This window comes from Coturnix japonica, chromosome 13 (genome assembly GCF_001577835.2).
Source record: "Coturnix japonica isolate 7356 chromosome 13, Coturnix japonica 2.1, whole genome shotgun sequence".
NCBI lineage: Eukaryota > Metazoa > Chordata > Aves > Galliformes > Phasianidae > Coturnix > Coturnix japonica.
Genome location: NC_029528.1, coordinates 11,108,630 through 11,120,110, shown reverse-complemented (window position 1 = coordinate 11,120,110; position 11,481 = coordinate 11,108,630). Strand labels below are relative to the sequence as shown.

The following is an 11,481-nucleotide window of genomic DNA, read 5'->3' as shown; positions in this document are numbered from 1 at the left end:
TTCCCATCACCTGCTGTACATTTTCCTTCCGACACCACCCCCACCAAGACCAAAAGCGAGAGCTGGGGATGCAGCAGGGTTGGGGGGTGGGGGGGGGGGCTGCGAGGGCGATGCCCCCTCCTTGTAGTGTGCACTTCTGAGGGCATGAAAGGCAGAGGGATCGAGTGCCACATCCCCTAAGTGATGGCTTTGTCCCATTTGTCCCCTGCAGTGCTTGCATGATCCCAAATCTTTGGAAAATAAAAATTAATTGAAAAAAGAAAAAAGAAAAAAAAAATGAAAGGGGGGGGGGGGGGGGGAAGGAAGGAAAAGGAAAAAGGGAGGGGAAGATTTCCAAGAAACTCTGTGCAACAGCTGCTCTGGACAAGGAGCGGGGGGTGAAAGGGGTGAAAGGGGGGGAGGTGGTGGGGGGGAAAGAGAGAGAGATGTTTTATTTTTTTAACCAAGTCATGCAACGAGAGCTGAGTGCCGCAGGACAGCGGAAACAGCCCCCCCCGCCCCCAGCCCCAGCGCTCCGCTCCGTCACCCCCCGCACCCAGCCCGGCTCGGAGCAGAGCGGGGTTGGAAGGGGCGGGGGGGAACCGGGGGGGAGGAGGGAGGCTGCAACCTGCCGCCAGGACAGGGCCGGCCCCCGGCGGGCGGTCGGAGCTGGCGACGGCTGCCATTGGCCGCGAGTCGGAGCGACACCTGCTCGGCTCCCTCATGCGAGTGCCACCGGGGCTCGGCGGGGATATTTGAGGCACCCTCCGGCGCCGCCGCCGACACTCCGCGCCGAGCAGCGCCGGGCACATGCGGTACGCGGAGCCGCGGCGAGCAGCGCGCTGGGCCCGGGTGCGGCGGCAGCAGCAGCAGCACCAACCCGCGGGGGAGGAGGAGGACGAGGAGACGGCGAGGAGGAGGAGGAGGAGGGCAAAGCGCGACCATGTGCGCGGGGCTCCGCGGCGAGCTGCCGGCTCTGGCTCTGCTGCTGCTCATCGCCCGGGCGGTGGCGGCGGGCACTGAGGCCACGCGGCCGCCCGAGGGACAGCCCGAGCGCACCCCGCAACAGAAGGGGCGGCTGTCCCTGCAGAACACAGGTACGGCTGTGGGGGCTGCTGGGGTTGGGGGGGGGGGGATCGGTGGGTTGTGACAGCTCGGAGCTGCCCGGCAGCGTGGCTGGGGGCGAGCGGAAAGTTTCTCGGCCAAGGGATGGAGGAAAGGGTCCCGGCTCTGCCTCCCCCCGTGGGAGCCGCGCAGTGATGCGGAGGAGGGCGGTGTGCGGGGGTCTCTCCTTCAGCCGAGCATTATCTGCCTCGAAAGAGCGTGCGCTCTGCTGGATCTCTTCCCAGCCGTGCTCATAGAGCGCGGGATCCAGCGCTTCCCTTCCCCCCCCATCTGCCCCCTCCCTCCCCCTTTTCTCCCCCTTTTCTTTTTAACACTCTCCGTGCTGCGAGACGTGTTTAAACACACACGAGCAGGAATGCACGAATGCCCATTAGGGACTGCCACATGTGAATCACGGCACTGTGCAGTTCTCAGCACGCTGGAGCCAGGACATGTGATCCGCCGAGGGTTTGCATCCGGATGCCAACACAAGCACTACAGCTGAGCTCCCGGCCCCAAAAAAGCCCGGCTCCGTGCTCCGCAGCTCCACAAAGAGCTCCATTTTTTCCCCCGGTGCGCGCTGTCGGGGCGGCGCTCCGCCGCGCACTACGCCGGGATGAAGCCCAGAGCCGAACCCTGCCCCCCCCCCTGTTGCCCACCATCATCACTTTTGCTGGTGGGGATGAGGAGTGTGAGCTGGTTCCGAGCCGGGGATTCGATTGAACCCCGTCGGGTTCCGCACTCGCATCCGCGCTGGAGGCTGCGCCCAGCCGGGAAGTTGCAGCGAGCGCTCAGCAGAGGGACCGCACGGTACAGGGGATGCCTGGAACACGCTGCGGTTCGGAGGGGTTAGGCAGGCTCCCAAGAGCGAGCTTTAATTAAAGGTACCACTAGGGCACGGCACGCAGACATTCTTAGCATCCTCGGTCCCGGTCTAAAAGCTGCCCCTGTTTAACTTTTATCCCCGGGTTTTCTCTAACCCCCTTCCCTCTGACAATGCTACCAACATCTTTTCTTTCTTCCTTTCTTTTTTTAAAGCTGAATTGGAATTTTAGTTATTTTTTTCCCCCCTAAGTGTTAGCCAGCATTTTTTTAATGCTATTACATAATATCTGACAGCGTAGAATAAACACGTATGTAACCGCTGGGTGCAGTAGATCTACTTTATATGTCCTAAATACACATATAAAAATGTCTTTAAAATTGATTTTTTTTTTGCCTAGTTGAGGACATAGTCTCAGCTTTATGCAACTCTCAGTGCAAAGGACTTTGTTTATCAGTGGGAGTTTTGCCATTAACTTCATAGACATCAGCCCAGGGGACACCCAGCAGCCGGTGAGAACGCTGTGCTGTAGCACATGAACCACCTCCCAGTGCCAGGAGCAGCCCATTGGGCTGGGAGCAGCTTCTCAGCGTCCTCTCATTTTGGCACTGGGATTTGATGGGGGCTCTGTACAGTCAGACAGCAAGAATCCCGCCTGTCCTTTGCTCCTGAGGAATGCAGAGCCTTAGTTCTCATGTGAAGTAGCCTGACGTAAGTATAGTGGATTTGGCACTTGTTTCTTAGATATCACTTTCATAACATAATGCACCCAAGTTTTGGCCTAATTTCTGCAGAAAATGGGCATGCTGTGGGTACAAGAGCTGTTGTCACATGAGCTTTTTCTTCCAAACTGATGGTGTTAGCAAAATCTCTCTCTCTCCCTCCCCTCTATCCACCAGCAGCTCCTCAGAACAGTTCATCAAGCTAACTGTAATCAATGCTCCTTTTAGCTGAGATCCAGCACTGCCTGGTTAATGCTGGCGATGTGGGATGCGGAGTGTTTGAGTGCTTTGAGAACAATTCTTGCGAGATCCGAGGCTTACACGAGATCTGCATGACTTTCCTGCACAACGCTGGAAAATTCGATGCCCAGGTAATACACCCGGATACGTTTGGTTCTCATGTGCACTTTGCATGTATTTTTGCTCTTCAATATATCTTAGGGAAAAGCTAGCGTTAAGGAGCATCCTGCTTTTGCACGTGACCAGTTTCAGTAGGATTTTTTTTACTATTGAAGGGTCCAGAATCAAAACCCAAGAGCAGCGTCCCAGCAGCCAGGCTGCTCCTTGCTCAGCTCCATGGGAGGATGTTTCCCTGCTGTTCCCAGGATAACTAAATCAGAACAGCCACATAGATGAGCATGGTTTTCAGAAGCATTAAGCAGCTTAAGCTGCTACGTCATCTTTGTTTAAAGATGGTTCTGCAGTGCAGCTTGGGCTCCCAAGCTCATTTAGATGTATCAGAAAGCATTTCCCAACGTGCGGTTATTAAAGCATGGTTCCCCACACTTGCGCACAACCAGTACAGGCAGCCTCCTAAAGCTGCCGCATTCAAATCAGCCTTCAGTTCAAGCACTGACATTAAAATACATTACTCGGATGGTATGCAGTATTAAGTTCGTCTCCTTCATTTTCTCCCCAGACCGTTTATGCATCATTGAGACATCCTGTTATTATGTCTTGTAAACCTCCTCTCCCATTTCAGCGTGGAGGGGAGAGAGCGTGACGGCGGGCCAGCGGCATCTGGCCTGAGCGCACAGCTTACAGCAGAGCAGCAGCTCCACAGCACTGCTGAGAGCAGTAGGGAAGCTTAGGCTGACATTGCCATGGATGTGCAGAGGGTCTGGTTAACTGCTGACATGGGGGTTGGTTCTCCTAAAGCACGTGGGTATCTAAAAGCTTCTGAGTTCAGAGTGCATTGAGCAGCAGGGCTAGCACTAGCCACACTCTGCTTTCTGCCCTCTCTGAAACATAAGAAATGATGTCAGGTTGGGTTTGCATACCAGTTTTCTCTTATCCTCGTTCTCCCGCTGTGCTGTGCATGTTTCACCCTGAAGGGAAGGGCATGTGGGGCAGGAGTGATAACTGGAGGAGTTGTTTAATTGGCAAAAAAAGCATTTCTGAGTTGAAACAACTTGGAGACAAAACCTGCTCACAGATCAGTTTGTGTCAATGGAACCATGCTGGCATACCCTCTGGATAAAAGGCAGTAAGAATCTGGTCTTCCAGAGGCATTTGTATAAAGGTTCCGATGCAGTTAAGAGATGCAGGAGGCTTCCATGCATTTATTGCTCAGCAGAGTGGAGGGAGTGAGAAAGAGCTGCCAGGCTATGACACACATGGTGTGGTGTCAGCAGCGCAGAGGAAAGGCAGGGATGGGTTTGATTTTCCCCCTAAGCAGTTGAATGAGTGAATTGTGAGCAACCTCATAATGTCTGTGAGGAAGCCCAGTGGGTTCAGCTCCTATGGAAGAGCAAGGCAGGGTTACTCAGTGTGGTCTTTAAAGGCAGATAAACAAAGAGAAGAGGGGAAATGCAGCCACTGAGTGATATCCCCAGCGGTGTAATAACCCCCTGACATTGTCCTGCAGAGCAGCTAGCTGGGCATAAATCAGCTGCTGCGCTTAATGGGCAGAAACACCGACCTCCTCCATTTCTTTTCTTCTCAGGGAAAATCCTTCATTAAAGACGCTCTGAAGTGTAAGGCTCATGCCTTGAGGCATAAATTCAGCTGCATCAGCCGTAAGTGCCCAGCCATTAAAGAGATGGTGTTCCAGTTACAGCGGGAGTGCTACCTGAAGCATGACCTCTGCTCCGCTGCCAAGGAGAACGTCCAGGTCATTGTGGAGATGATTCACTTCAAAGACCTGCTGCAGCATGAGTAAGTGCCGCTGCACAGCGCAGTCAGAGGCGTGGGAGCTCCTTCCAGGAGCACAGTGGTGCCAAGGGGCTGTGCATCTGCCCAAAAGCTGTTTTGCCTTTTTCTGGCCTTGTTTTCCCACGTGCAGCGCTAAGGGAACGCTTTCTTCACACGGGCCAGGGAAGACTTGCTTGCTTACATGACAGGTAGAACAGAAGGGGGAAGGAGATCTGGGCAGAGTTGGCAGCGGGATAATTTCTTCTGTAAATACATACTTCCAAATGTCTCCCAGTTAATTGTCCTAGAAGAAGCTGCACTCCCCCAGGTAATCTCCCATGCATCTCATCCCTTGTTAATCCCGGATGCTTTCTAATAAAGCATGGAGGTGCTCAAAGTGAAGGCACAAGTCAGATGATGAGTGGTTCTGATGGGTTCTGTGCTGCCTCCAAGCACTGGCAGCACAAATCCTGATTGAAAGTAATCAAAGCTGCTCCATGGCAGCAACAAGGCAGGTACAAGCTGTTTGTACCAACTCTGTGCATGGATGCAAAGCTCAGAGCCCGTTTTTCTTGCAGGCGAACATCTCACTCCCAAGAAGGGTGGCAGAGCTGCAGTCTGGCATTTCCTTCCTGTGCCTTCCTATCGCCAGCACAGAAACCCCAAATCCCAGTGACTGACATTAAATTTGCACAGAATCAATGCTTTTTGACTGCTAGGTTTGCATTTTCATTGGTGGTCCACACCAGCACCGCACTGTAGGCACCCTGAGCCTGCACTGAGTGGCTGTAAACTGGGTGATTGGTACCCATTAACCCTCCCATCACTTATAGATGAGAAATACGAGGGCCAAATGCTGTAGAAAGAGGAGCTGAGGTACTCTTATTTTACAAGCAGGCTAAAGCAGGAATGGCCAAAGGCAGCTGCTTATTTCTGGGGAGTTGAACTGGGGGTTCTCAGTTTGAGAAGACACAGGTCATTCAACTGAACACCTATAATTTACATCATCTCATACAGGGCCTCTTACACTTCATTCTCAGCATCTCGCAACATCGGAGCTCAGCTTCTCTACATGGGGCTCCCCAAATAGAAGCCAGCCAGCCTCCTCCCCTCCCCTAAATTTAGAGGCCATTGCTGAAATTCTTGACCTAAGTAACTTGTTCAAGATCAATAGGCAAGTGTGGCGGGGCTGGAAATAAAATCACGTCTGCTGACTTGCAGCCTTGTGCTCAGTTCAGGTACTATGGTCAGGCCAGCTGAAACGCAGAAAGTAAAACAGTGAAGGAGAAATGGGCTAGTATTAATCCGCAGGGCTCTGGCAGGCTTAGAATACCTGAAATATTTGGCAGCCGAGCCACTTTTTAGTCATACCAGCAGCCTTTTTCTTCCAAAGATCTTGTGCAAAGGTTATGCCCAATTTTAACTTCTCTTTTTTTTTTTTTTTCTTTTTTTCCTTCATATTCTCAGTCCTCTTCCATCTTCTATTTTATGTTTAAGACAAAACCGAAGAGCTCAGAAGCCAGACTTGTTTCATTCTGGCTCTCAATGATGCACATTCAGGCAGCGGAGTCTCTTCCTGAAGAGTCAGCTGCTGTGGGGATGTGGGTCAGACCCATTTGCTATGGTGGAAGTGGTGACAGGCCCTGGCAGACTTTTTGCTGCTGCATTCCAAATAGTTTTTTCTTTTTTTTTTTCCTTTTTTTTTTTTTTTCCCCTTCATGACAGAAACAATCCAAACATGGGAAATATTTTGAGATAGGGGAACGGAGGGCTTTCCAAGATTAGTCATTCACAATGAGCTTAAGCAGTTGGGCAGAGTAAAATCAGGGTTATCTCTGACGCTGATCATAATCTGTTGGTTTTTCTCATCTCCCCTGACTCACTTCTTGGGAAGAGATGGTCATACAAGGCTTGTCATTGTCACAGGGCCAGTGTAAGGTGCCCCACCAACCCCCCATTCATACCACCGCAGCCACTTGTACCACTGAGCCCAGGCAACTCTTGATCTGCTGTCTGGATGGTTCCTTCCAACAAGGCTGAGGCACGTCCTTAGGCCTGGCTTGAATTGCCAGCAAGCAGCTGAGTGGTTGTGTCAATAGACAACATCAATATTGACCCACAAAACCTGTGGCTGCAACTATTTTAAAGTTGCTGCACTCTGTGACCCCTGGCGGAGGAAAAGAGCTGTCTGTGCTCAGAGGGTGCGTTGTGCGTGGCCATGGGTGGGAGCAAAACGGGATTTGGCCTTGGCTTGTTTGGAGTCCTTTTTTTGGCTGGGACAAGGGACGCACTGAAGGCTGTACTTAACTCTGTAAGGAAATGAAGAAAATATTTGGTGCCACCAGAGTGGGATTCCTCATGCCTTACTGACAAAGAGATCATGAGTGGGTCTGAAGATGGTGAGAAAAGCCAGGGAACCTCTACCTGAATGTTTGCTGCTCTCTTCAAAGGAGGGAATGTGCTGCCTGTTGTCTACTGATGGGTATTCACCTGCAGACAGCAAGCTGGTGTATCAGGGCTGGCTTCCTTTGTTGTGTCTCCTGGCTAATAGAGACAAAGGAGCATAGAAGGAGATAACCAGAGATAGTGAGAAATAGCAGTTCTTCCATTTGACAGCACTTTTGCCAAGTGTGTAGAATCTTTAAAGGCCATCTAGTCCAGCTCCCCTGCAATGAACAGGGACACCTAAAGCTTCATCAGTGCTCAGAGCCCCGTCCAGCCTGACCTTGAAAGGATATAGACCTCCTGTCTTCCTCTGTTGGAAGTAAGAGCATCTCCACTGCAGGAACAGACTTAGTACTAGAGCGAGGCTTGGCTCCACTGGATGCTATTGAGTGCATTTCTTGCTGTGAGATAGGCAGTTAGAACACAGTTCACTGCACAATAAGCATATGGTGCAGAACTAGCCCACAAGGGAAGAGATTTGTGCCCCCCTGGCTGCCAAGTAAGCAGGTGGCAGGAGATGAACCGATCAGTACTGAGGGCGAGGGGAGGGGAAGGCAGAAAGGCCATTTCCCCAGTTTACTGATAGATAAACCCTTCTGTATATTTATTGACTCTCATTGTTTCCTTTACCTCCAGGCCATATGTTGACCTAGTGAACATCCTGCTCACCTGTGGCGAGGAGGTGAAAAAGGCAATAACAAGAAGCGTCCAGGCCCAATGCGAACAGAACTGGGGAAGTCTCTGCTCTATCCTGAGCTTCTGCACCTCCTCCATGCACGGCGATGCCGTTCTGGGCCCTGAAAAGAAGACGGGCGAAGCCAGCAAAGCTGCTGCTGGCCGCGGGGATGTGCTGGTCCCTGCAGAGCCTGAGCACAGGGAGAGCTCACGAGCAGCCAAGGGAGAGAGAGGTACCAAGGGCCACCTGAACGCCCATGCCCGGGTGAAGGCTGGTGCCCATGGTCCCAAGGGGGTGCATGGGATCATGGACCGGACAGATGAACTGTCCGACTTGTCGGACATCCAGAGGTGAGAAAAGGCAGCGAACCCCCATTACCCACATCCTCCCCTTCTGCTGGAACCTTCCTCCGTTGAGTCCATCTTCCCGTCTATGGACATTCCAAAGCATTTCCCATTCAGAGGTCAAGCACAGGGCATTGCAAGATATATAGACCTCAGCAACTGTGTATATAGTAGCAAAGGGAGAGCAGTGGCAGTGGGTTATTGATCCAGCAAACTCAACACTTGAGTAGCCACCAAATGTGGCAAAATGTCTCCAACTAAATTCTTTTTTCCCCTTTTTTTTTTGGGGGAGGGGGGAGGGGTGGGGAGTGGAGGGGAGGAGTTGCGCATTTGTTTGTTTTCTTGGTCCCCTCTATTGGGAGAAGGTTATGGGAGGGCTCAGGCAGATGGCACGCAGCCGCTCGTGGCTTAGCACCTCCAAGGGCTCCGGGCGCAGCCTTGCAGCAGATGGCTGAATTCCAGAGGGGTTTGGTTTCTGCCTGTGGCTGAACAGGCAGGAGCTCAGGGCTGCCCGTGACACTCTGCAGTGAAATAGCCATCCTGCCTCTAGCATAGGGACTGTGCAGTCTGGAGCTCCGTGCAGTCTGCTAAGTGTCTCCCGAGCCATTGTCCCCATCGGGCAGCGCTGCCGACTTTTAAGTGCCCCCTATTTGTTTTTTAACCACTGCATAACTTGACACTTGCTTATCCAGTCACTTATCGAAGGCAGTCAACTTCCATACAGAGCAGTCTGACTGTTACTCACCTTGCTCCACAGCATGGAGAGCCCCCAAGAACTCCTTCACAAACCTCTAAATCCCCCCACTCAGATACAGCTCGTCCGCCCTATGCACAGCCCAAGCGTTAGAGGATGGGCTCAGACCATGCAGGACCCCATGTATGAAGTTCTTTGCAGGGCTGTGTCAGAAGCCCATGGAACCTTTCTCCTTAGCTAACATGGTGTGGTTTGTTGGGACGTGGAGCCCGCTATAACCCACCTGTCAGCTGTGGTTTATCAAATGCCAAAGATAAGGAGAGAGGGCTGACTTCATGAATTGTTGTGACTTAGTGGAGATTAAGAGTGCCAAGAATTTATTGTCTCTAAGCAGTTGTAAGTGTGAGTGAGGTGTTTGGATGCATCTCTCCTACCCCCTATGCAATTAAAGTTCTCAGGTTGCAGACTTGCAATCCTTTATCCCCAGATATCGTACTGGAAAGGGAGGGGACAGCACCCGTGGGGACACAAGAGCGAGTACTTCAGCTTCCTCTGGAGGCAGAGTGAGTTTTCTTAGAAAGTGGGAATCGCACCAGGGATTTGAGCCTTCTTATTTAGAAAGTTTGGGAGGAGAGCTGTGGGGGCAGGAAGGCAGTTGAGTAGGGACAGAACGTACCCAGAGAACCAACGTACGTTTCTCGCATGGTGGGAAGGAGCTGTATAAACAGTAGAGGGTGTTGGAATTTGGCTACGATTTCCAACTCAGATTTTAGCTACTGCTAAGTGAGCGCAGCTCCTAATAGCTATATTCAGGGTTTAATGCATGTATCCACCTGCAGAATTTATAGGCAGTACTTATAATAGAAGCCATGTAGGATGCAAGAGAGAACCGCTAAGTTGAAGAGGTGTCTCCGTGTAATCACCAGGCCTTTGTTCAAAGTGACCTTGATCCCAATGGGTCTAGCTGCATTCTGTGGCAAAGTTTTCATTCAACTTAATTAGGTAGACGTGGGATCAGACCCAGTGTGGTGACAAAGGCTGCCCTGACCCAAGGAGCAGAGCTCCTTCCAGTGAGCGTCCTCTCCCTATTGGTGGTGTGTGGCCACCAGGTAGAACAAGCTCGAACCAAAAAAGACAATCCAGGCATTTTAGCACAAAAAAAAACAACAAACCAACACACAAAAACCACAAAACAACCAACAATTCACTACCAACGTCATGTTCACACATCAGAGTAAAACAGGGCATCTCTCTGGTTGGAGGTCCGATTCATCTATGGGAACCAAACATACAGATCTGTCCATCCTTGAATGTCTCTGTCAACGTATCACCTCAGCATGCATACAGTTTTATTTGTATTCATTTCTTGTTCTGAGTGGGGAAAACTGTATATTCCCCTTGGTCAATGGAAATCTCTTTGGGACGGGTGGGCAAGCAGTGGGTGGGAGGGATTTTTGTATAAGGCATAACGTTGTTTTTTTTTCCCTCTGTGTGTGAAGATTTTATGTGTTCATCTACTGATTCCACATATGCTATTATTGTAAATATTTAACATTTCTATTTATTATAGTGTCTCCATTTAAAGAAAAGGAAAAAAAAAAAAAGAACACTGCTGGCTATGATAATTTAAACGTACGTCATGACCTGTGTTGTATATATTCATGCCACTAGTATGGGGTTTTTTTTATGTTTAAAGCTACGTAAATATAGTTTTATACAGTTCCATAATGTTATTGACAGCATAAATCATTTATTTATTGTTAAACCTTCGTTCACGTCTAACAAATAGGGTGCGTTTTACCTGAGAGTATTTTATTGTGACATCTACATAGCCTTAATTCTTTATAAAGTGGAAAAAAAAAAAAAGAAGAAAAAAAAAGTCCATTTAGATACTGTATGATGCTTTAATTAACATTCCTTATGAACTCGCAGTTCATGAAGGAGGTTTAGCTTCAAAGCCAAGGTATGAATGTTTCCTTTACGCTTTGCATCTGGAATGAGCCTTGTTCTGGAATATGAATACTGGGAGAAGCAAAATGCCTGCTGGAAAAAGATACCAAGAAACCCTGGAAAATGCTGTCCTAACTTAAAGTGCTGAACTAAAAGGAAGGGAAAAAATAAGACAAACTGTCCTTTTAATTCCAAATCTCTGGGAGAAAAAAAAAGACAAAAAACAGACCAGTTTTATCTCGTGTAGAATTTGCAGCCAAATAAGCTTGTAAGAAAAAAATAATAATTAAAAAAAAAAAAAGAAAAAAAAAAGCATATGGCTTTAGACACAAAGCTCTGTACCTTTCACACTATTATTTTCCTTAAACACTAATAAATGTTTTGAATAAGTCTGGGGTTGGCTTTTGTTTAAGCTGGGATTTTGGCTACTGCAATAAGGGGAAGAACGGCCCTTGGAAGCTGGGGCAGAGGTGGCTGTCCCTGGGCAGGGGCAGTGCAAGCCCTCCCTGCAGCCGCCGTCTCCACTGCGTGCCAGGGACAGGGACCTCATCACCGATGTGTCGTTCCCCTGGGATGGAGACCTGGTCAGCCTGCGAGCCCAGAGCTGGCAG

General features: G+C 50.1%; 1 protein-coding gene across 1 annotated transcript; it reads left to right on the top strand.

The window, feature by feature from the left end:
- The first annotated feature begins 622 nt into the window (after positions 1-622).
- On the top strand, positions 623-11,173 carry STC2 (stanniocalcin 2). The gene is made up of 4 exons (XM_015876362.2): positions 623-1,076; positions 2,857-2,999; positions 4,574-4,785; positions 7,843-11,173. Exons 1-4 carry the CDS (start codon positions 923-925, stop codon positions 8,234-8,236), a joined length of 903 nt encoding a protein of 300 aa, XP_015731848.1. The 5' UTR covers positions 623-922; the 3' UTR covers positions 8,237-11,173.
- The last annotated feature ends 308 nt before the right edge of the window (positions 11,174-11,481 follow it).

Coding starts and splice junctions, on each gene's coding strand:
- STC2 (XM_015876362.2), top strand. CDS start 923: ATGTGCGCGGGGCTCCGCGGCGAGCTGCCGGCTCTGGCTCTGCTGCTG. Junction 3,000..4,573: donor CTGGAAAATTCGATGCCCAG/GTAATACACCCG, acceptor TTTTCTTCTCAG/GGAAAATCCTTCATTAAAGA. Junction 4,786..7,842: donor AAAGACCTGCTGCAGCATGA/GTAAGTGCCGCT, acceptor CTTTACCTCCAG/GCCATATGTTGACCTAGTGA.